The 24,521-nt window shown below is 43.7% G+C and overlaps 1 protein-coding gene across 1 annotated transcript in view; it reads left to right on the forward strand.

The window, feature by feature from the left end:
• The window catches only part of RAPGEF5 (Rap guanine nucleotide exchange factor 5), a gene marked incomplete at both ends in the record, with an annotated part of 148,551 nt that overhangs the window by 88,587 nt on the left and 35,443 nt on the right, over positions 1–24,521 (forward strand). Inside the window, 2 exons of the mRNA XM_079538593.1 lie at positions 3,407–3,513; positions 3,842–3,930. Of these exons, the coding sequence (XP_079394719.1) occupies positions 3,407–3,513; positions 3,842–3,930 (196 nt within the window). The remainder of the gene's footprint in view (positions 1–3,406; positions 3,514–3,841; positions 3,931–24,521) is intronic.

Genomic DNA, 24,521 nt, shown 5'->3' on the forward strand with positions numbered 1-24,521 from the left:
TTTTGAAGTAGATAGCCTCTATAAGATTTGCTTTGTTGTGTGTTGCTCAAGGATTCTCCTTTTTGCCTTTGCTCAATTGTTTGGCAGCAAGAAAATGGTATGTGAGCTGGCTTTTTGGTGCTCTGTAGATGCCTTTATTCAGCTTCTCTCTTAATTTCTGTTACTTTACCCATTGAGATCAGTAATGTGAGAGCCTGTCTATAACAAGGTAGCTCTAGCTCCCTTTTTTGAAAAGAAAGTGTAGAGAAAAGTTCTGTCATTGGGAAGAGCATTGCTAGCTAGTGGTGTTTCCACGCTACAGGTGCTTCACTGATGTCTATAGCAATGTACAGATAACCTGTCCTGGGAAAGATACAGTATTACATGTCCTTTGCAGAGCACTGTTCTTTTTAGGAAGAAATGGGCTGCCAAGAGTTCTGGGTCACACAGAGCTTTTCAGCTCCGTTTCCAGCTGTGGATGTTTCCAGCAGCTAGCAGGCAGCACGTTCTGTGTGCAGTTTCCATTTCAATTTGTTCAGTTAGGTCCAAACCGAGGAATTCGAGTGACATGGAAATGTCCCTAGCTGATATCAGATTTATTGGCTGCTTTGACTGGAAGGTGAGTTCTTCCATGCCAATTGCAGAAAGTGCAGAAACCAAGTGCAACAGGACAGGGTCAGGTTGGGGGTTAGGAAAAGGTTCTGCACCAGAGGGCAGTAGGCATGGAACAGGTTGCCCAGGGGAGTGGGCATAGCCGCAAGCCAACGGTGTTCAAGGAGCATCTGGACAATGTCCTCAGACATATAGTTTGAGTTTTGGGTGGTGCTGTGTGGAGCCTGGACCTGGACTTGATCCTTATGAGTTCCTTCCAACTCGGGGTATTCTGTGATTGCAGCTGTCCTCTGTAACAAAGCTGCTGACACACCGGGGCTGTGCGCAGCACTAGCACAGATTCCTCTTCCTTCTGCTCCAGCAATAACTCAGATGGGCATATTCCTGCTCATGCGAAGCGTAACCTACACAAGTTAAGGCCCGCTAAGCAAGGAGCTCCATGTTTTGTTCCAGTAAGCATATAAATATTTATACCACCCCAGGCCTACTTTCACACTGAAAAAAAAAGACAGTGCTTGTCTGCTGTTAAAATATATTGCTTGGGAGATAAATAGCTTATCTCAGTAGGAGAAAGATAGATGGGAGTGGTGGAAACTTGACCATAATATTGGCCAAAAGGCTGCCAAGTACCGAGGGCCATGCTGCTGGCTTGGAACGCCTGCTGGGAAATGGCATAGAGGTTGATAGTGTCGTGATCAGCTATCAGGAGATGAGAGGATTCATTAAAAGCCGTAATAAATGTGGAAAAAACATTCCTAGCACTTGTGTAGCGTGGGAGTGAGCGGTGCTTTTGAAGAGGCAGCTGAGGCATGAAGAGTCTGGGCAAGTGGTTTGCTCGAGGCCACATATGGGTATTGTCGTGCCCCTACAAGTGCACAAATCCAAAGGAAAGGGTCAAGCAGGCAGCACAGGAGGCTGCAGGCTGAGGGGCAACGTCACCCACCTGAGCGTAAGATACTGTTCTGTTGATGTGGTGGGAGCAGTGGCAGCGCTGAGCCGTGTGTGGTTTGTGCAGGGTACCCTAGTGAGGGCTGTGTAATGGTCTGAACAAGTGCTGGGAGGTCTAGTTCATTGTCAGCATTGTGGAAATGTCACTGGAGTCAGCATGCTGGCTTGTAAGGCTCAGCTGGGGGCTACCCTGCTCCTCAGCACATGCTGCTGTCACCTGGAGGCCCTGTCCTCATCCACCGCTGGATAGAGTGCACTGAGAGCAGCCCGACTGGCTGCCAGGGAGATTAATTATTTCACAGACTGTTCAGGATTCCAAGAAATGGAGCGTGGCTTTGTGTCATTTTAGAATAATATCTATCGTGAAATCAGAACTTGTGAACAGTGGGAGAATCCACAACACTTGTCTCTGGGTTTTCCTTTGTGCAGGTTAATTGTTGTTGCTTGTGGTGTGATTAAAGGGTCTGGCTGAACACAGAGTTATGTTGCATATAAGTGGGATTGTAATGAAGCAATAATTGCTCTCCTCGAGTGAAATTATTTACAACAGAAGAGATCAAAATGAAGAAATTCTCTGCTCCTCCTCACGACTTTGTGGAAATAATGATTCCTGATACAATAGGTTGCTTGTTATTCTTCCCTGACAATTGATGAAAAGGGCAAGGACAAAAAGAAGTGCTGTGTGAGAATCTCCCCACTGGGGTGCTGCACACAGTGAATTTGCATACAGTTATCCAAAGGCTTTTTGGGCGTGATACTGCCTGTGGGATGCTGTAGCAGGAGCGCTGCCCTCTGGAACAGACACTGCTCAGTGCAGCAGAGCCTTCTCTCTCATGGTGCTCTATGCTCACTCACTGCTCACGTGTGTCATGTCTGTTGTTGAGCTTAAAGGCCATTTCCATCTGTGTGAAATAGATGTGTAAGCACACGCACGCCCCATTCATGCTGCAGATCACAGTGTTAGTGAGCACAGGGAATGAGTATCAGGGCTCAAAGGATGCCAGAGACAGAAGTGGATGCATGTGTATAAACTTCCCTGCTACTGAGCAGTGGTAATGCTGTGCCTGGTTCTTGCTCATGGGTTCTTTCTCTTCTGCTGCTTCTCTCAGCGCAGCTTTCTGTACATGCAGGCAGCACCAACCCGTGGCTGTGAGACAGAAGATTGCAGTTATGCTTCAGTATTCTTGCAGTGTGGCTCCTCACTAATGTCCTTTGGGAGCCTTACAGTGAGGATTTGATGTTAAGTGGTGTGGTACCTGCATGCCTGCCCTTGCAGATATTTCACAGATCAATCCTACATGTTGTTTGCAGAGAGAAAAAACTTGTCCAGGGCAGGGCTGCGTCTTGGAGCATGCCAGCAGTTAGACCGACCGCTCTTAGCAGAAATCAAAGAATCGGAATGTTTGTCTGACACGCTGAACGCTCAGACTAAAGCAGGGCAGAGCCGGGACTCAGACACAGCCTGTCCCGGAGCTCGGCTCCTGCGCTGCGGCAGCGTTCGGGTTGCGGGATGTGCCGGCACGGCCGTACTCCGCAGCGCAGCTCGGGCTCTGCCGGAGGCTGCCGCCGCGCTCCGCTCTCTGTGCCGGCGTGCTGCCCGAGTTCAAAAGTTGTTGCAAGGGAAGGGAAATCTACGCACAAAACATTTCCACAGATGCTTTCATTGAGTGCCTACCCCAACGGCTTACTGCCTTTGTTTAACTGCGGAAGCGGAGCTCTATAGAACGCACATCAGCCGTAAGCTATCGGCGGAGATCTGGGGAGCGCTGGCCACGTTCACACTTAACGTTGAGCGTTACCCTGGGCTGGGGGCCGGGAACTGCTCGCAGAGCGGCTACTGACGACTGTCTGTCTGTCTGTCTAGCAGCAAGCGGACGATGGAGGCGGCCGCCGGCGGCCGCGGGAGGAGGCCGGCCCCGCACTGGTGCTGCGGAAGGTGTGGTCACGCAGCCCGGCCCCCGAGCGGCGCGGGAGGTAAGGCACCGCGGCTCGGGGCTGCGCGGGGCCGGGCCGGGCGCTGTGCGAGGCGGCGGCGGCGGCGGCGGCGGCTCCCGGGCGGGGCTGCGGCCCCGGCAGGGCGATGGCCCCCGGGGGGCGCGCGTAGGGGCGGCAGCGCTGAGCCGGGAGCCATGGGGAGCGGCCGGGCGCGGGTGCCCGAGACGCTGGCTGCGGAGCGGCCGCTGCCCACCTTCGACGTGCCGTACTTCAAGTACATCGACGAGGAGGACGAGGAAGACGAGTGGAGCAGCCGCTCGCAGTCGTCCACGGAGGATGACTCCGGGGATTCTCTGCTTTCCGACAGGTACGTGGTGGTGTCGGGGACGCCGGAGAAGATTTTAGAGCATCTTCTGAGCGACCTGCACCTGGAAGCCGCGCAGGACAAAGAGACGGGTAAGAAGCGCGCCCGGCAGCGGGGTCCCGGGCGGCCGAGAGGGGGCGGGGGGCGATGCGGGTACACCGACTGGAAGCCGGCCGCTTCCCGACGCTGGCACGGGGCGAGCAAAACAAGAACGTGCGGCACGCGGCCTCGGGGCGCAGGCAGCCGGGAGGCAACTTCGTGCGGAGTGGAGCGGGTGCCGTCCCCGGGCCTGAAGCCTCCGTCACAGCCCGGCACTCGGCTTCAGCCTTCGCGCTGCCGCTCGATTTGCCACCGCTTCGGCGCACTCTTCAAGTGCGGCTTATAAATTTCCTCCTAACGCTGTGGAGCTGATGCTGTACTTATGTGTCTTCAACCAGACATTGCAATTTGTTCCAGCCCGGAGCAATGATTATATTGATCGGGCTACTTGACATGCAGTTTAATTTTCAGTGGGATCTCCTGGCTCCATGCATGGCTCGCTGTCACAGGAGCTCCTGTAGTAGTTCATCAGGAGTGCCTGCAATTCCCATAGAGCTTAATGAAAGTGGAAGGGCTACCGAGAGCTCCCCAGGTCCCACATCCCAAGGAGCCGAGAGAGGCACTGACTGTGCATGGAGCCTGGCGTTCCATTGCTCCCCAACAGGGTTCACGTGCGTGCTCCTCGTGGCTGCATATGTCTCTCTCTACAAATGAGATTACTGAGAATAAACAGACTTTAATCCTTTTAAGTGACTGCAAATATAAATAACATCTGTGATTCCCAGAGGAATGCCAGGATTGGGTTCTTGGAACAAGTCATTAGTTTAACGTGGGACAATGGGCATCTTCCTAGCGAAGATGCATGAATGCCCTGAAGAAATATATGGAGTGTCTGGTAGTGGTATTATGATGGTATTCGTGGTGCTGCTTTTGTCTGCCTAGACATTAATATTTAGTGCAGAGGGAGGCTGTGATTGTTTTGCTTCTGTGGATGATGTCAGCCTGGTTCTATAGGCAGTGTGGGGAGGGTCCTTAGCTGGCCCTTAAGATCAAATGTTAGATCCAGAATAAGTTTCTCCATGAATGTTTATTGCCTGCAGACTGAGAAACATCAGTGACCCGCCCTTAGAGACTGCCTCAGCTATTTTTTATAAGCTCATAATCTTGCTGAAAAACAGTGAGACTTTCACTAGCGTTATGCATTGTATTTCAGTGTTTTTAAGTACAAAGGGCTCCTTATACAAAGCATTAGGTGCTAAATACATTCTCACCTGTATTATCTTTTCTGTTCTTCCCCTGTTTGGTCTCTTCCTGTCAGCAGGAGGCAGTTTGTAAGCCTGTTCTTATTGTTACAGAGAGGGGCTGGTAAACTGCCATCAAAACCAGTGCTAAAGCCACTGCTTGACTAGTTTTTTAAATACTTAGTTTTAAGTATTTAGAGGTAGATTGGAGTCTCCTCACCTATCTTGCCTTACTGCATCTCCTCTGAGAAAGAAACAATTTGCTCTGCTTTGTGACCAGGGCTCACTGGGTTCCAGGGCTCAAACAAAGTAGCTGTGGTTAAAGTAGCTCATTCTGGACCATCATAGAGGATGGTAGAGTTGGAAGGCCCCACAGGTTTGTGTCTTTGCAGACATAGCTTAGTGGAACAGAAAAGGAAAATGATGTACCCAGCTGCTGCTGCTCCTGCTGCTGGTTTTTCAGTTCCAGGATGACTTCTTCAGCCTCCTGTTTTCCCTGCAGCCCCCACCTGGTTTGCTTATTTGAAATGTATTTTGGAAAGAGTATTTGTTAAATATCCTCATGCACAGGAGCTGTTGTTCTGTTTGATCCTTGGCATGGATTCGCAGTCAGGGACATTTCACATGTTTTCTTGCCTTTTCTATAACAAATCATAATTACAGCCCTCAGTGGTCGTTACAGAGAACATCTGCATTCTCTTGGGGCTAGAGTGGCCATGGAGTACCACTTCCTAACCATTGACATGGCTGAATGGTGTCAGTAGATCCAGACATTCTCTAGTCCCAGACAGAAGAGTTTGTAGCTCTGAGAATAAAGGAGGGCCCTGGGGCTCTTCAGTAAGTCAACTAGTGCCTAGCCCAGGCCACACAGCACTCTGCATTTGCTGCTAATCCCATAGTAAGATACCTGAAGCATTCTGCTCTCAGAGCATCTGCTATGATAGAGAGTTGGGGACACTTCCAGCCATCCTGAGGAGTCCCAGTGTCTCTGATATGGCTGAGCGCTGTTACAGCAGCTAAGGATGCTAAAGGAGATATTACCATGTGCATACCTGAATTATCCTGTAGTTCAGATGTCTTTTGTGGCAAAGATGTCTTGAAAGTCTGAGTTTTGCAATACTCTTCAAGCTGCCATACTTAATAACTGTTTAATTACAGGAGTTTTTGGTAATGACTTTATTAGTAATACATGTGAGCTCTCATGGCAGCATTGTAAATGGGGACTTGCTACTAACAATCCTTACAGCCTTCTATCTCAAAAGGAGGGTTTTTTTTGTTAGGTTGCTGTGGCCTGTCACATACCACCTCCCAAGAAAGCCATTCCTTTTGTTTCCTGCTGTGACATGGTTGGAAATTCTTCCATTTCTATAACTGTCAACTTTTTTGAATAATCTCTATGATTGTTGGAGTCACTGGGGTGCCTGCTGCTTGCACAGTTTAAGAATTGAACAGTGAGGCCCCTGAAATAAGTCAATAACTAGGCAGAAAATGCTAGGCATGCCTCCTGGCTAATCCTCATTGAGGATCAGGATTTGAATGAGTAATCTCCAAGAAGCCAAATCTTAGCGTCTCAGGATCTTGAAAGCCATCCCATTGACTGCAGTATTTCTTTCAGGTAAGTTTTTCTCTTCTGCAAAAGCTTTTCTAACCTGGATGTGAGAAACATTTCCTTCCTTGGATGCTATTTTTGGTCTGTTCTTTGAGTATCCTCTGGCTGGTTGCTGTTTGAGCATACCTCTTGCCTCACAGTGACAGCATTCAGTGTTTGACCACCTCTGGAATGACACAATGGTCATCACACCCACAGGCTTCCACGGAAATTAGGATGGCAGATCACCCTTGTGGGTCTCCTCCAATTTAGGATATTTCACAATTCTGTGATGAATGCTTGAATAACGATTGATGGGACAGAAAAAGAAGATGAATTCTCATGACCTGTCTAAAATAGATGTGTAAAGGTGTAGATGCGGTCTGTATATCTTTAAAATTGGAAAATGAAGGACTAGCGACATTTGTTCCATGCTGTGTCATTGTATCTGGGACTGTGAATGAATGGTTCTGGGATTAGTGAGAATTCTCCCCTCATACATGCAGGTAGTTTTAGCTTTTGGATCATACCCTTGCGTCAGGGAAGGAGGTACCCTCAGACCATGTCTATTTGGACTGTAAGTGCTATTTAAGTAGAGGTTACTTTTGTTTAATTCCTTCTCTTCCTGCACTTGCACCAAAGATAGGGCTTTGGTGTGAGGTGGTGGCACCCACTGAGAAGCTGTGTATACCTCTGAGAGGAGAGCTGTGCTGTCCTGTGTGAGCAGATGCAGTCAAAGAGAGCTGCTGAATGGTGATGCCAGAAAAGGATATACTTCTGCTTCTCCTAGGCATTGAATTTTGTTTAATAATCCAAGAAAAAAGAAGAAAGAAAAAAAAAGATCTGATTACTTTTTGATGTTGTTTCTTTGTTGCAAAGAATGCTGTTAGGATTCTTGCTCACTGTGCTTTATTCCCAATGAATAAAACGTGTTAAAAGCATGCTCTGGTGATGGCCACAAAGTGAACATGGTTATGTCTGATTCATAGAGACTGATATCAAGGGGAGCAAATATTTACCTAACACTTTGCGGTCCTATTTTCCAGCCTTTAGAATGGAGAGAGTCAATACCTGCTAGTCCTATCTTCTACTGCTTGTCCATACTGAAATGCTTTTTGTCATCATTCTGACCAACACTGTAAACACAAAGTCCTGGGAAAAGTTGATGAACTAAGTAGACTAAGTGCATGTTGGTGCCATGCCCCACACTGAGGAATAAGGCTTTAGCAGAGTTTGTATGCATGGAGCAACGCTGGTGTGACAATAGCAGAAAAGCTAAAATAATCATTTGTCTCAGTGCTCACTGTGCAGGGACATGAGGAGTTTTTTGCACAGGTCTGTTTCTTCATGCGCAATGAGTCTAAGCTTTCTCATATTGAAGTGTCAGTAGAAGTAGGTTTAGAATAAATCAATAAAATGAATAGTTACAAATCACCAGGATCAGATGTTACTCCCCAAAGACTTCTAAAGGAACTGAGATATGAAATTGCTGAACTCCTAATAGTGCCATATAGTCTATCATATAAATCAGCTTCCGTGGTAGAGGAAGGTTGAAAATGTGATGCCAATTAAAAGAAATGATTCTATTTGGGGAGCGTCTAGGCAGTAAGATTGTCATTTTATGGATGCATTATTCTAGCGTAAGCTGGCACTGAGATTGAAGGCGGCTGCTCAGCTTTCCCCAGCCCATTACTGTGGTTGCACTGGTCCTGCTGTGCTGGTCCGGACTGCTGTGTCATTTTGTGCTTGCTCTGAGCAGGGAACTGGTCTTGGTTGGCAGTGGCCCAAGAAATACTAAATTTTTGTTAGTGTTAAGACTGATCAGTTTACTTAAGCACAAACTTTGTCCCTGTCCCAGGGGAGACAGGGTAGCACAGGGTGGGAAATGGGGGGACAGCAGGACAGAGGACAGAGGGACCAATTCCTCTAGCAGCCATGATTGCTTGCAAGAGTTGGAATAGCGTGCAAAACTGCATCCTCAAATTTTGACTTTGTGCTGGGAGATTCATAGCATTACAGTAAAAGCAGTAGGAAGAAAGGCACACAGGAATATAGTGCCAAGAGAAAGGAAAATTATAGTGAATTGTCAACAGTCAAAATGGAGAGAAGCTGCCAGAGAAGACTGGGATGCTGCTGAGTGTGGGTTGAGACAGAGGTAACAGAATGTGCTGATAATACTGTTTGAAAATTTCATGATAAGTGAAGCCATTGCTTCATCTCCAGTGGCCATGCAAGGTTCTTATACACCCTGTTATCTCTGCCTCTGTGTGGTCTCGTCCTGCCATCCTGCTGACTGGAATTGCTGGGGGTCTGCGCAAGGTAGGTCAGATCAGGAAGCTGGTCTAACACAAAAATAGCCTTGTGAAAGGAATAAAAGTTTGGCAGTTGGGACTGGGAATATGAGCTGGAAGCAGGCCCCCTCAAGCCAACCTTGTGGCTGAAGAAAGATAAAAGGAGCAAAAATCTGCACAACTGGGTGATGAATTTGCAGATGAGATCCAAGTTTGGTAAATGCAAAGTAATGAATTCTCTAACATGGAGAAAAATGGATCCTTGTTATACATATTCAGTGGAGATGCTGAATTAGCAAATATCGTGCAGAAATTAGGTCTTTGGAGACGGTGTAAATAGTTCTTGGAAAATTTTGTTCAGCACTGATTAAAAAGGAAAATTATATTTGGGACAGTTAGGAAAGAAGATGAGCAAGAACCATAGTTACACCATTATATAACTGTGTAATATAGATATATAATATGGCTCCTTTTTCTGTGTGGCTCAGAAAGGTTATAAATGAACTAGAAGAAGCATGGAAAGGGCAACAGGGTTGATTACAAGTATAGATTAAATAGATCTGAGACTAAATAGTCTAGGGCTGTTCAGCATAGGAAAGCAACATCTGTGAAGAAGGGATGTGGTGCAGTCTGTAAGATCGTGAATTATCTGGGGAAGGTGTATATGGAAAGATTATTCATTATTTGTTATATGTAGGAAGTGCTTTGTAACATAGTGACATTATTGGTTTTAGAACTAGAAAATATGTTCTAGAAAATATAATATTATATACAATGTACAGCTAAACAGTGAGACTCAATTTTGTGAGCATTTTGTGGAAACCAAAGTTTGGAAGGATTTAAAGACAAATTGGCTGTAATCCTGGCAAAAATTCCATCACTGCAGTGACGTGGGTGTAACTTCCAGTTTGGGAAGTCTACACTGCCGATTATTGGAAGTTAGTATGGTATAAAGGAGGGAGAAGGTCATCTTGGTGTTTGTCTGTTTTGTTTTTCTTCCTCTGGGCATCCTCTGTTGGACGTTGACCAAGACCTGATTCTGTTTTGTGAGGATCCTTGATCTGACAATGCATTGTATGCAGCATGCTGCAGTTTGCAAACAGTTAATCAGGTTCTAAATTGCATGTGTGATAAGGCTCTGTTTTCTTCAACTGGGGCAACTGCACAAGTTAGCTGCTCAGCTGGTAGCAGTATGCTGAATGGCTTTGCCAACGGCCCCGTGGTGCCTAGAGCAGGGACGAGAAGAGTGGGAGCCTGGGGTTAGGATGAGATCAGGCGCTGGCTTCTGCTGAGATGGCAACAGCCTCCATTGGTTGTCCTGTTCAGCGCCATGTAGCCCTTCTCCCCGATATACTTGGTTTGACCTTGTGCCAAGTAGATCTATCTTTCTTAGTAGGAAGCTGTTTTTCTCCTTTGCTGGTATTATTTTCTGTCACATTAGTGAGCTGAATCAGCCTGCAGAAGGAGTGCCACGTCTGGGATTCACTACAGACAGCATGTCACACGCTGTGGTGCCTAAGCTAATAGGAAATGCCAGCAAGCGGAATGTGTCTGTGATACTGTCTCCTGGCAGGAGCTCAGACAGTTATTTCTGCGAAATGAGGATGCAAAGCCTGAGAAGGTTTTGTGGGTGTTTTTGCACTCATGCACTAGTTTAGGGCAATTTCTTGGAAAGGCAGAGAATGATAAATGCTGCTCCTGGATGCTGCACCATTGAACCCAGTGACTGGGGAGCTCTACAAGTCAGTTCCCTGCTCCTCCAGGAATATGTCCTGTCCATGGTACTGTGGGCAGGCGCTGCTGTGTTCTCATGAACCCAGTGTTCCTGCTGCAGGTTTCCTGATGTCAGCACAGGAACCACGAGTGTCCTGTTGTGTCAGTGCTCAGGGCTCTCTCCAAAGATACTGGTGGTATTTTTTCAGTTCATCACCTCAAACACTTCTCACTAGGTGAGCTCACCCCATGGCATGAGCCACTAGGTTTCAGTTTGCTTAGGAGCAAGTAGGTACATCTTGGCACCCTGACATCTCAGGCACCATAAATAAACATTTTATGTCTTGTGCAAGAGTAACTTTGACAGGAAGGTATTTTTCACGCTTTGAGTCAGATTTGCAGAGGAAAAAGCTACCCACCAAATATTAGTCAATTAGATCATAACATTCTTAGTGACTAGTTGTCACGTCTTGCTGTGTGCAAAAGTGATAAGGAGACATTATGAAAGAATAGTGTGAAATTACTTGCTATGAAGATGTGCTTTATAGATAATGTGATTTGTTTTGATAACCTTTTTTCATCTTAGAAGTATGCCAGCCACTTGGGTTGGGTCCCTGTCTGCCTTAAATGCTGTACGGGAGGTCTACCCAGTTTGACAGCTACAAATTTGGGGACGAAGTGTACCAGATCCCTTCCATTGCAGTCGGTGTTGCATCTTGCAGATGCAGAGTGGAGTTCAGCTCTGTTGAGCACACAGTGAGCAGTGAGCATAAAGCAACATTGTCCTCCTTTCTCTGTGGCATGCTCATATACACATGTAGGCTGCATTTCCTACTCAGCAAAGAGCAGAAAGTTAGGTTAAATTCGTTCCTTTCTATGATGTGGAGTGCCAGCAGCTTGCTGAAACCCTGTCAGCTGAAGGGGATTGGAGCCTCATCCTCTGGGCAAAACAGAAGCAGAAGAGATGGTGTCATGACGTAGTCAGTAGTAAGATTATCAAAGCCAAGAAAGTCAACGTTGATGTTGGTATAATGCAGAAAGGTACCCAGATGCTGAAATGAGTCTGAACTGTGCTTGTGTTGGCTTCCTGTCAGCTTGGACTCCATTTCCATATAGCAGTGGATTTAAACATCGAAATGTGAAATATATGAAGAGATAGGACAGCCATGCTGTGAAGGTGACACAACTTTCTAGATGATCTCAACCTCACATATGGCCTTGCATACACATGGTGCCCTTCACATCTTTTCTCAGTATTTACTCATCCTCACACTTAGTGTTGTCCTCCTTTCCTTCCTTCTTCAAACTTTCCACTATTAAACCCTGATCTGTAGCCTCTTGCTGCTGTAGACTGCTAAAAAAACTGAACTCTAGTCTGCAATACTCTCTTTTTTTCATTTGTCTTCCACAGCGCAGCAGTTCACCACCTGCTGCCCTAAGTGGGGCTGTTTGTTGTTAATGACTCCTGTCACACTGTTAGCACTCTGCTGTGGCTGCTAAGGAGTGAACTTGTTTGCAGAATAGAGCAAAGCACTCCTTCCCAAAAGCTGCCTGTCTGTTATGTTGTGAATCGTGGGTATGGTTCTCAGAACGATTTCTGGGGAAAGAAGTTTGCACAGTGGGAGAGTTTACATGTAGCAACGCTGAAAACATAAAACTATCTTGAAATAATTGCTACATCATTGAGTCCAAGAACACAGATCGTGCACTGTCTTCAGGGCCTGAATTGCAGTGTTTCCAGTGCTCAGTGTTGCTACAATACAATGATTTTTTTGTGAGATTCACAATTTCTGAGGAATATAAAGAGCGTGTTCATTCCTCGCCCACAGGGTGGGAGCTGGAGCCACTGTAGATGCAGGACCTGTGCTTTGAGGTTCTAGATGAAAAATCTGAAGGAAATCTGTTCTTCAAAGCTGCTTTCTCCCCCCGTGAACTAAATTTACTCTCACGCTATTAATTCCTCCTTCCCCCACAATGCTCCTTTGCACGCCCTCCTCTCAGACAGTCTCATGGTGTTACAGAAGTAGCAGCCTCAGTCTTTTAATGAGCATGGGCAGGGCTGCTTTTGACTGCAGCCAAACTGTGATTATAGTTACCTTACTAAGCTACCCGTCATGCCCTCTGTTACTAACATTTGCAGCATGCTCTGGGTTATTGTGCAGTGGAGCTTGGCTGTACCTCTGGATGCTGCTTTCTCTACCATGTCTGACTTTAAGAAAAGAGAAGAACAGCTGTGGCAACAGCAACTCAGCCACATTTGCACTTTGCTGGCTGTGGTTAGCTGGGATTCTGTTGTGGTTAACGTGGTCTTGCTGGATTTTGGTTTCAGTGGGCAAGTCAGAAGCTCAGCTATTGGATATAGGAATAGATGATTGCAGTGGGAATAGTTTTGCAAGAGCTCAGGTGCCTGTCTAAAAAGTAAATATTCAACTGGAATGCCCTTTGTATAAATCCAAAAACATTATGAGCTTACGGATTTCACTTGATGGACAGACAGGCTTTAAATGGCAATATTTTTTTCAGAAAAGAGGGCTTGATACAGTTGGGTATCTGTTGGGTTGTGTATCACCTTTTGGGAGAGTCAGCATGGTTGGCATTGGAGGCAATCCTTCATGTTTTTTAAGTCAGTTTTAAGTGTTTCACAGATTGAAATAGGAATAGAATTACATTGCTGACAGCCCAAGGTTTCTTATGGCACGTCAGTAGCCCTCATGGACTATAGCTGATGCTGGCAGAAAGCTTTTTGGAATAGCATCAGTTACTGCAGTGAAGTAAATTGCTTGTCCCATCTCACAGACAAAATGAAAAATACCTGTGTGAGTGGTGGCTGTGGCAGCAGCTCATGCAGTCTCCTGAGCTGAACTGAGATCAGGAGATGACCTTGTCTCAGCTCAGAAACAGCATGGGATCTTCCCCAAGTAGTGCTCTGCCTCTGAAGTGAAAATGTTCTGCCTTGTTTTCAAGGACACGTTGACAGAGACATTGGAGGATGGCAGGATGGGAGAAATGGATCAATGTAAATAAAGTAGCAGTTCTGATGGATCTCATTTTGATGGAAGCTAATAATGTAAATCTTACACTTGCTCATGACAACACTTGGGATCAACTGTGACTTTATTCCTTTGCTTGAACTTGAGTTTTGATGCAAATACAAATTGGCAGAAATTAGAGGTGTAATTATGGAGAAATCATGCTGTCTGACCCAGGATGGCTGGAGGCTAGTATACCTCAAATTCTAATTGCTTTTTCAGTTTCTTTCTTTTTTATCTGTTCCCTGCATCCTTCCATGCCATTCCCCCCCCCCCCCCCCTTCCTCCTCCTGTTCCTCAGTGATCCAACAGCCCTCCTTCCCATAACCTCTACCCACTCCTCAGGATTTAGGGCTGTGTGAGCGGTCTCTAGGAAATGTTGCAGCTACAAACAGAAATGCAGATACTGTTTTTGCTCTTTCCCAGCCATGACATCAGAGCACCAGCATCAATACAATAATGAGGCCTCTGTTGGATTTGTTTCCCATCCCAATGCAAGCCTTGTCTATGGGATTTTTTTTGTTGTTGCGGTTGGTACAGCATACGGGGTGCACAGCCACAAGCTGGAAGCAGCAAGCAAACAAACAACAGCAAAAAGAACCAGCCACAAACAAACAGCATTTATCAGAATTCTGTTGTCATGGGATTTTCTTTCAAACTCTTGCAGCAGCAGTAAGAGTGCAGTGATGTTTTGCATATCCCAAAGCATGTAAACCCCCAGTTATAGTAAATAAAAATATTTAGCCTCTCAAGATGACCACAGCTTCTCCTTGTGCTCCTCCATCTCCTCGCCATCCTGCTGTGTGCTGCAGGCTCCTAATTGCCTTCCCTGCCCTCTTCCCACCTGAAGCTTGAGGTATATGCAGAACGTATATGCAGTTGTTGGGTTGTGGGCCGTAGTCCTGGGATGGTTAAGGAGGAAAGGCCACTTTGCATGGAGACTCCCCAGGTGTTCCCCAAAACTTCAGTGCTCCCCCAAATACTTCTTCTGTTGCAAAGCTGCAAAAATGCATTTTCCTGAGATCTGTGTGGTGTCTCTGGTTGAAAACCAAATTTTGTTACAGTCTTCAGTCTAGTGACCCATCTCCCTAGGCAAAACTTCTGGCACATCTTATGAGTTGCTTATGGAGTTTATGCAAATATTTCGAACAGTTTTGTGTTTTTTTCTTTGATGTGTGCATGCAGATTCAGCTGGTGTTAATGAGTCTGATCTTCATATTCAGTTGAGGGTTTTGACATGCGGATGGGCCGTAGGGCATTTGATTTAACATCTCAGTATAAAGGACTGCAAATCTGTTCAGGGAATCCAGGTTAGTAAGATGCAATTTGGGAAGTTAGAACTATATACTTGATTACAAAGAGCAATAAATATTTAATAACAGTTTTCTAAAAGCTTTGAAAAGCATGAAAGTGCCATTAGCTTTGCAGGAAACTGCTGTATTGGGTTTTCCTGACAAATTGTAAGAATTCAGTTCCTCCTGGAAAGTACTGTCATGTAAGTATGGGATGAGGGAGCTGTTGCCCAAAGTCCTGTTATTTGTGGAGCTAGCAGGAGAGCCTGCTTCTCTTCCAAAGCTCTGTGCCTTAAGGGAGTGCCGGGCATCGATCAGGGCAGAGAGGCTGGGGAAGACCTTTATTAGGTCATGTACAAGCTCAATTGAGGTCAACGTTTGTCAACGTATGGCTTGTGGATTTCTAGTATCTGTGAAAAGAGTTAGTGTGAAGCGAGCCCATTTGTGTGCTGTAGAGGTACTTCAGGTTATCAAAATAAAGCAGAACTTGTAGCTTAGAACAATCATGAAGTTATTTCATCTAGGGCTAACGTTTTCAGAGGCAGAGAGGCAATTGGTGTGCCTACAGTTACAGATCAGCAGATTGTCTGTGTCTCAAAGTGAAGAACATTTTGAGATTGTTCAACCAGCATAGTATACTGGTAGTGAAATACATCACGTGGAAGACTTCCAGTGTGTTTATCTGACTGCAGAGAATGTCAATCTGTGCTTTCAAGCCTCAAACTGAACAAAAAAATGACAGCTTTTGTATTTATCTTAAAATAATTAGGTAGCTTTGGTGGTTTTGGGGTATTTTCATTTCAAATGGGAAGTAAATGCCCCACTTCCCCTGCTAATCTGTGAACCCAGAGGCTCGCAGCTTTCACTGTGACTATTCATGATTTATTTACTTTTTAAAATTCAGACGTAGGCATGTGTGCGATGATTTATTCCTACATGTAATTGGATACAGTGATTAAATGAGCTTGCATATTGTACTTCATTGTCCTTTTGGGATGTGGGCTGCTTTGTCTTTGAAACAGCCGCTCCTAGTAGAATTGATTCCGACTCCTATATATTTGCTGTAGTTGCTGATGTGTTTCTAAAAGCCGATTTGGAAAAGTGCTTTTAAATATATGCTCTTATATAGGAGGTACTTAGCCAGCTGAAGAGTTATATGTAATCCTCAGAGCCTTCCTTTAAGATGCCTTGCTACCTTCTCCTAGAGGGACTCTTATTAAAATTAAATGCACACTCACTGGTATGTGAGCTGAAAGAAGCTATAGGCTACCAGCCTGTGCCCATGGGCCAGTGAATGTAGGAGGTAGTCATCACATAATTGCTGATTTTCTCTAGAATAGTTAGGAATGATATGAGGAAAAATTACAACAAGATTTTTATAATTGGCCTCAATGAACAGCTGAATAATCAAAGCAGTTTAATGAACAGAAAGAAATGCAGAAAGACATTTTGAGTTGTCATTTTCCGTGTTATGGGCATTCAGCAGCCTCAGAGCCCTTGGTTGGTGCTGTGCAAGCATAAAGTAATAGGCAGTGCTCTGCCCAGAAAATCCCTGTGCTCTGCCAGGACGCTGCACAGCAGTGTGGTGCAGCAGAGATGAGAACAGCAGCAGCAAGACTCCTTGTTAGAGGAACTGGTTGTGGATACAGTTTGCAGAATTTTAAGCACAGAATATATCTTGGTGATGCTGCTAGTCCTAATGTTGGAGATGGTATATTTTGGTCTAAGGAACAGTCCTGCCAAGAGCAGCTCGAGGTGATCTGGCTTTGTCTCTTCTGGCTGAGCTGGTTTATGTCTGAAAACATATCTTTGCATATGTGCAGCTTTTTCTTGAATGAGAGAGTAATGTGTCTCTGCAAATTACTGCACATGCACTTACTTTCATTACTTGTAGAAGCACAGTATATTTGAGAATTTGCAGCCTCTGCCTCAAATTTGTTTGAAATTTGTCAACAGATTTGAAAATTCCAGGGGCAAAGGAAAGCAAGGCTGCCAGGCAGTTGGGCAGACAGCCCAGTTCTGTGAATGGTATTCCCATAATGAACAGGAGAAAACAAGGAATTCTGAAGGAAAAGATGATAACTTTATTATATTGATAATAGTAAAGTTGTTGTAGAAACTGCGCCACTGTTGGCCTGTTTGATTTGAAAATGGTTTAGAATTTTGAAAGCAAAAGAGACTTTACACTGGGTTTGCTATCTAACTTGATAAATTTGATGGCTTTGGCTCTCTGGCAGGAAGCCAAATGCTCTGGTGTCCCATGCATGATACCTTGGATTGACAAGCTGTAGTAATGGGAGATGGCACTGAGCGCTAATCACTGCCAGGTGTGTGCTGGTGAAATACAGACCCTGAGCCCAGGAAGGCACAGTTTTCATCTAAGCCAAAGAAATTCCTTTGTGCCCCATGGAAGTCCATAGAGCAGCTGGCAGGGTGGATGAAGCAGGATACTGACCAAATGATTTCTACAGGGTAGACTGTATCTCTTGTTAGATGTTTCACAGGTTATGCGTGAAAGATACAGGGCCTAGTTTAGACTGGTAAGTACAGCTCTTTTTTTTTCTTTTCCAAGTGCAAAGTTGTATTTATCCCAGAATTGTTTTCTTAGTGTAGTTTTTGTAATTAAATAATGCACCAGCACATAAACAAATTCTAAAATAATGACAAAATTGAGTAGTTACCTTTAGAAAATGATCCTACTAGGCTTTCATCCGGTAATTGCTTAATATCCCAGATTTATTTCACTGAAATAAGCAAAGCCATCAAATAAAATCCCTGAGTAATTATGGTACAGCTGAGTCAAAGACCTAATGCTGAACTCCCCAATGAGACAAAGTATTTGAAATTTATGGAAATAAAGATGTTCTTTTTTATAAGTGCAACACTCAATGACCATATTTGCAAACAGCCAGAGGTTACTGCACAGCAGCACCTTTTTTGCTTCTGGGAATAAAACAGCCATGAAAGTATTATGATGCTCACAAGCAGCTGAATGATGGATAACATCTGTTTGGCTTTTGTCTCAGCCCTGTATGATCTTTAAGGAGTGCAGGCAGGAACCTTTTCTTTCTTTTTCATTCTGCTGTCAGGACAAGGTTGTACTGACAAACCTTTTGGTTTGAAGTTGTTAGATATTGAAAAACATGCTTTCTTGTATTGTAATTGTCAGTGATCAAAGGAGAAATGCTGTCTTTAATTACATGTTAACCAGTCACTGGAATGATTTGGGTGTCTCAGCATACTAAGTGCAATTTCAGGTTCGTGATTTAGGCACATATATGTAGTGTATGTAAGTCTACAATTAATGCAGCGTGTTTCACCACCACCACCATGACATGTATGAGTTTTTTTTGGAGCCCATTTACCACATGGGGAGACAAACCACAGCTCCCCTCTGGGTGCTATGATACTCGTCTGTGGGGTTTCATCCCATGGGAACATACTGGGGAGAGGAAGGAAGGCAGGCAGCAGCAATGTGCACTGTTTGCAGCACATGCTCTAGTGCCACATGTTGTGGAGCTCACTGCTTAGCATATTTATGATAATTCGGGTCCCAGGGGCAAACAAGATTCTTCTTATATCTCCTTCCTCAGGCTGAAGCACAAAGAAATTTCCCGTTGCTTCTTTGTAGGGGAAAAATAATGGATCAAAGTTTCTTGCTAAACACTTTTCAAAATACACAGAGCAGATCTGTACATTTCTGTCCCTCCAGGGACCTAGTGCTCCAGTTGGTATGGAAAGCAGCTAACAGTGGTTATGAGAATAATTCTGCACACTGAATCCAAGGCATTGCACTGACCTGCAGAGCTTGAGATGTGGCATTTCTAAGTGTCATTTGGCCTTTATCCTATGGTTACTATATTGTGCTTGTCACTCCAATCCACTGGACTAGATATTGTCCAAATGCTGTGTACCTTTGAGCTGTCGTTAGGCACTACTTTAAAGATTTAAGTGGCAGTATCTCAAGTTGGAGATCAAAAATAAAGAATCGGCAAGAAGAGATGACAGTTTATGTATTTATATAGAATATGAGATCTGAAGGTTACTGTTCCCCAAGAGAAGGTCCTCCAGCTCAGCAAAGAGAAGGACATGTTGAACTTGAAACCTGGTTCTTTCTCAACACAATGAGTTTTAGACAGCACGGATGAAAAGTACATACTAGATTAAGTACACATTACTTTCTATTAACTTTCTGAAAGTCAAATGTCTCATCTAATTTTAGCATTCCCTTTAAACTCAAGTGCATACTGAGCCAGTGAACCTTGGGAGAAGGCACAGGAGCCTTACCGCACCCATTGGCATGATGGGGCTTGCAGGGGCAGGTGGTGCAGCCCTTATAGTGCATTGCTGGTGAGTGCTGCCTGCGATGGGCAATGATGCTTACAGGCAGTGAAAGGTTCCTGCAGAGCAATGACAGCTCTCAGTGTCGCCTGGGCGTGGTGGCATAGAGGATCTGGACTGGAGGGTACTGCATCCCTTTGGGTGCCTGGAGGTGGAGGTGATGACAGGGATACAAAAAAGTCCAGGTGAAAGAAGAGAAAAAGAAGAAAATTGCACTGTGTTTGCTTGTCTGACTTTTGGGATCAGGGTGATGGGCTGTGTGCCTGCTGGAGGTGAGGCACAAGTGAGGGCTGTGCGGGCACGCTGTGCTGTTACTGCTGCATGCCTATCTTCTCTGCCCCACAGGCAGCTGGCTGCGGGCGGAAGGATGAAAGAGAACCATTATATCTTTTATCTTCCATCATGTTGCTGCAGGCACTCCTAGCCTGGCTGGCTTATTATAAACAATCGATGGAAAGAGAAGATGGTGTTGGTTTTTTTTACCCTGAAGTACTTCAGGAGATTCCTGATGTGAACAAGGACTGGCTGCTTTCTGCTGCTAGGCTGCCCTGAGTACTTCGCACATACCTTTAAATATCTCAGTTTTCTGCAACTGAAGATTCACTGCAAGGAAAGCTTGGGTGTTTTACTTGCAGTAGTCAAGGGATTTTTTTTTTTTAACAACAAAAAGCAGCAATGTCTTAGGCTGACAGCTATGGGCACTGCTTCTAATACTTTTAAATGTATAAGGCACTGTAGATTTGTCCAATAACTTCAAATAACCCAGACCATTATAGCTGCACATTAATCACTGCTCCATCCTATCTGGAAAAAAAAAAAAAAAAAAAAAGAAGAAGAAGAAAAAAGCTTCAGATGTCTATATGAAAAAATTAGTGCCTCATTAAAGCTAGACAAGTCTGACATTTGCTCTCTGCCTGTGGTTTCAGGTCTTTTTGTCCTTCTAACAAAATATGAAGCTGCTTCAATATGTGTGATGGCAGCAACTGGAATGCAACTTTAGGAGGATCTTTGACCTTACCAGACAGAATATGTTTGATTCATTCTGCAGATGTTAAAACGCTGCCAGACAAAACACTGGGAGATGACCTTAGAAATTATTCCTACTTCTGATTTTTGTGCTCTAATAAAAATTCTGGTTGTACAGGTTAAATATCTTGCCTTTCTATATTTTCTTTTCCTAACCTGGTGCAAGAAATAAATGTCTTGCTCTTTATTCCTTTGTGCATTGATTTCTCAGTGCTTCAGTGGCTAGATGACATAACTACTATAATTGTTTTAATACATTAGCAGCAAATTATATATTGATGTTCCTTTTTCTATTGACCTTTCTTCTTCAGCATAATTTTTGGTTTCTGCTTCATGCTGTGTCCGTGGTGGCATAGCATTTTCAGAGTGTCTGATTTTGGATTAAGGGCTAATCCTGTGAGGTTCTGAGTGTCAGTGCCATCTGCTGAATGAATGCAAGGGGGGGGATTTGGGACCACTCAACGCCCTCTCTGAAACAAGTGGTATCTTGCTGGATCAGTAATGATAGCAGTTTGCATTTACTGTTGGTACTCAGAGATGTCCTGACATTTTTAGTAAATTGCTGTGGAATTACAGATTATTGAGAAACTTCTGTCTTTGAAAGGAGTTGCCCTCAAAACGCTTTTCCATTTCTGCAGAACAAGCAATTTTCTGATTACTACCTACAACTACTGGACGGGCATTTGCATTGCTGAAAGGTTTCAGAGCGTTGCATAGTATTGTGTGAACCAAAAAGACTCTGTGAAGCAGCCTTGAGGTGTGATTATAATTTTTCACGTTTTATGGAAAGGAGTAGGAAGAACGACAAAGAATTTATCAAGCTTAAGAGCTTTCAGCGGTGAGAGGCAGGAAAACTTGCAAATGCATTGCTATAGCTCTCATCTAGTTTAATTTGAAGTCAGTAAGTGCATATTCAAAATAGCAAAAAAGTGTCTATTCCCTACAGAACAGTAAGCAATCAGCATCCATTTCACTCAAGCACAGGGATCTCATCTGTCTGTTTGCCCAGCTGTAACCCTATCTCATAGGGCTGCTTTTATGCTTAATGAAATGCAAGTTTTAACTGTTTCTGAGCATTATGGTATTGCTAACTCTATCTAGTATTATTTTCTTTAAAGAATTAACAATAACAAAAATCCCACAACTTGCTGATGTGTGCCTTGAATTCACAAGCTACATCAGCATTATTAAGTCCAACTTTTTAATGTTTTTCAAATATACTCCTGGGGATGAGCCTCACTAAAATGCTAAAGGAACGTGGCTGGTTCTACAAAGTAAGGATGACACCGTGAATGCAAATAAGAGCCAAGTTTGAAGTTGTTGGCAATTTTTAAATTCACAGTGCTGGCTTACACTGATTAATCCATTAACATAAAGAGATGACTGGAGCCAACCATATGTTCATACCATTGTCTTTGCCATAACTGCAGATAGGAATTGTCATGGCTGAAGGATTATAGTTTCGGGGGTTTTTTTGTATGTTGTCTAAAGCACATCTTTCTCACTCCCTGCTTCCTCCCCCTCCTACCCCCCCCAGAGCACCAAAGAAATTAATTCCTGCACAAAACCAGAGTTTGTGTTGATGTCTGAGAAATGTGTGTGTAACCCCCATTCACAGTTGTGCTGCTGGAGCTCCCACACACCAAATACTTCATACTCAGGTTTGAACGTGCTTCAGGGCAAAGGAGATTTTATGATCTTCTCTTATATCATACATTTATTAGAATGAGAGGTAAACTGAGAGTAAGGGCATTTAGTGATTCCATTGGTTTGGAGGGAAAATAGTTTGAAGAGTAAAATTTTTAGTTCAACAAATGAGTTCTTCACCTTTTTACTTTGTCAAATCCTATATATGTATCAATATATATATATTCAATATGAATACATGACAACTGCTTTTTTTTTTTTTTTTTTTTTTTGCCTTCTTCATCCAGATTTGGCCTCCCCTGGCAAATCCTCAGAGAAAGCTGAACATCTACTTTGCATAAAGTGGAAAAAGGCTTTATCTATATTTTCTTGTAATCCGATTTAATACAAGCCTAAAAAAACCTCAAATCTTTCTGTCATTCTTGCACAACCATTCATTCATACCGGATTTGTAGAGTGCAAAGTGTCAGAGGTTTGGATTCAGAATGATAATAAATTTTCTAAGGAACTAGATTAGTAGTTTTTCTTTACAGTTTAACAGATTTCACTATTATTGTCCTCTTCTCAACTAACAGTGTGTGATGTAGACAATCAGCAGCTAAAGGGATACAGTCATATGCACAGACCTTGTATTCTTATGCTCCTCTATACAAAGGAAGCTACATTTTATAAATCACGTAAGAAAAAAATTATGCATTGAATATTGAAATCCTGTTGGCCAGATTGTTTTGCATGAATTTATTTTTTCTTAATACTTAAATAAACATTTAATGCAAAAAAAAAAAAAAAAAAAAGAAAAAAAAAAAGAAAAAAAAAATGAAAACAGAAACACCACAGAGTGAGAAGAATAGGATGCAAAACATTGCTTTTGTCAGATATGAGGGGAAAATAAGTGTTTCTTGTCATCTGAGCAATTGGTTGATGATGGAAGTGGGAAGACTGATTTGGCTTAGTTTTGACCTTTATATTTTTGCTGTTAGCCTTTGAGAAGCATCAAGACAAAAACTATTTTGAGTGATTCAGTGTGATCAGAAATCCAGGACAAACTGGATTTTGTCTTCAAGTTATCTCTTCTTGTGGGTATAAAGGGATTAATGACTCAGTGCTGGTATTAGGAGCAGTTATGCCTGGCTAAGCTGGATGGGGTGTCTAATATTAGCAATTGAGCAATAGGTGTACTCTGAACAGTTTGATCTATTGAACGTGTAATGCAAATATGTTTACATCATTGTTCTAGCTTTGATGGTCTAAAGAGAATGATGCACGTGCATACTAGTAAGTAATACATGGACGTACAGTTTGATAAGTAGTTAAGTGTAAATATTTCTAGCACTGGAATATTTCTCTGCTCATTTTCCTTCTTTACTCATTCTATGTGCTGGCCAAACTGCATGTTTACTTCTAAAAATTTCTCAAATTAATTTAATAAAAATAATTTAACTTTTGTTTCATTTAACAAAGGCATTTTCTTTGGCTTAAGTCTCTTTCCATACTTCTGTAACAAATTATTAATGTCAGAGTGCTTCCCTGATGCCTTGTACCAATGTGCTAGTTTAAGTGAATGTCCATATTTGAGAATAGCTCACAGGTCTTAGACACAGTGATGACATAAAGTATACTTACTGCCAATCCTGGTTAGTTAAATATGTACAACGGAAGGTGTCAGGCTACAGCTGTTTATTAATTTGTTTTCTAAGCCTTGGTAATTAATACCTTGCCTAGAGAAGACTGTGAAGAAGAGAGTAGATTAACCACTGAGAAGTAAAATTTAATGTGTTAGCCCCTGTGACAATCCCATTCTATACTCCTGCCATTTAAAATTGTGCATATGTAAAGATATACCCTCATGTCGAGGACAAACTCCAAAATATTTAAAGTTACCCCTTCAGAGAAAAGAGGTGTGATCTGGTTAGGAAAGTGGGTGCATGGAGAGTAGCGGGAAATTCTCTGGATTTTGGAAGTACATGGTAATATGCAGTTTGGTGTTCATCTAAATATATGATTATTTATTGTTTCTGGTACTCCAAATCTGTGTTCCCAGTCAAACACACCATTGTTGCCATTGTCTCCCATCACCCTGCCCATGCGATTCAGCTACAGCTTCCCTTGGAGATGCATTGCTGATTCCTCCAGTTGCTGACTGAAAGCAGATGTTCCTTGGGAAGTGCAAATATTCCCTGGGAAATCCTCATGCACTGGAACATCCCATGTCTACATACTGCTCTTTCCATTCCTCACCCACCCTGCATGCGTGTTGCAGAAGGACCTGTATACTACAGAAAGATTGGAAATGTGGTGCTAACAGCTGCCAGTGAAATTGGTGTCTATGCTACTTTATTTGACCTGGGTGAAGGGTGAGCCCATGAGAAACTGTCTCAGCAGAAGCTGACGTGAATTGATTTTTTAATAATGAGGAAGCACAACGCTTTCTTTTTTGTTATTTTTATGCCTGTGATGTGATACCAAGGGCACACAT

This window comes from Tetrao urogallus (assembly GCF_951394365.1).
Source record: "Tetrao urogallus genome assembly, chromosome: 7".
NCBI lineage: Eukaryota > Metazoa > Chordata > Aves > Galliformes > Phasianidae > Tetrao > Tetrao urogallus.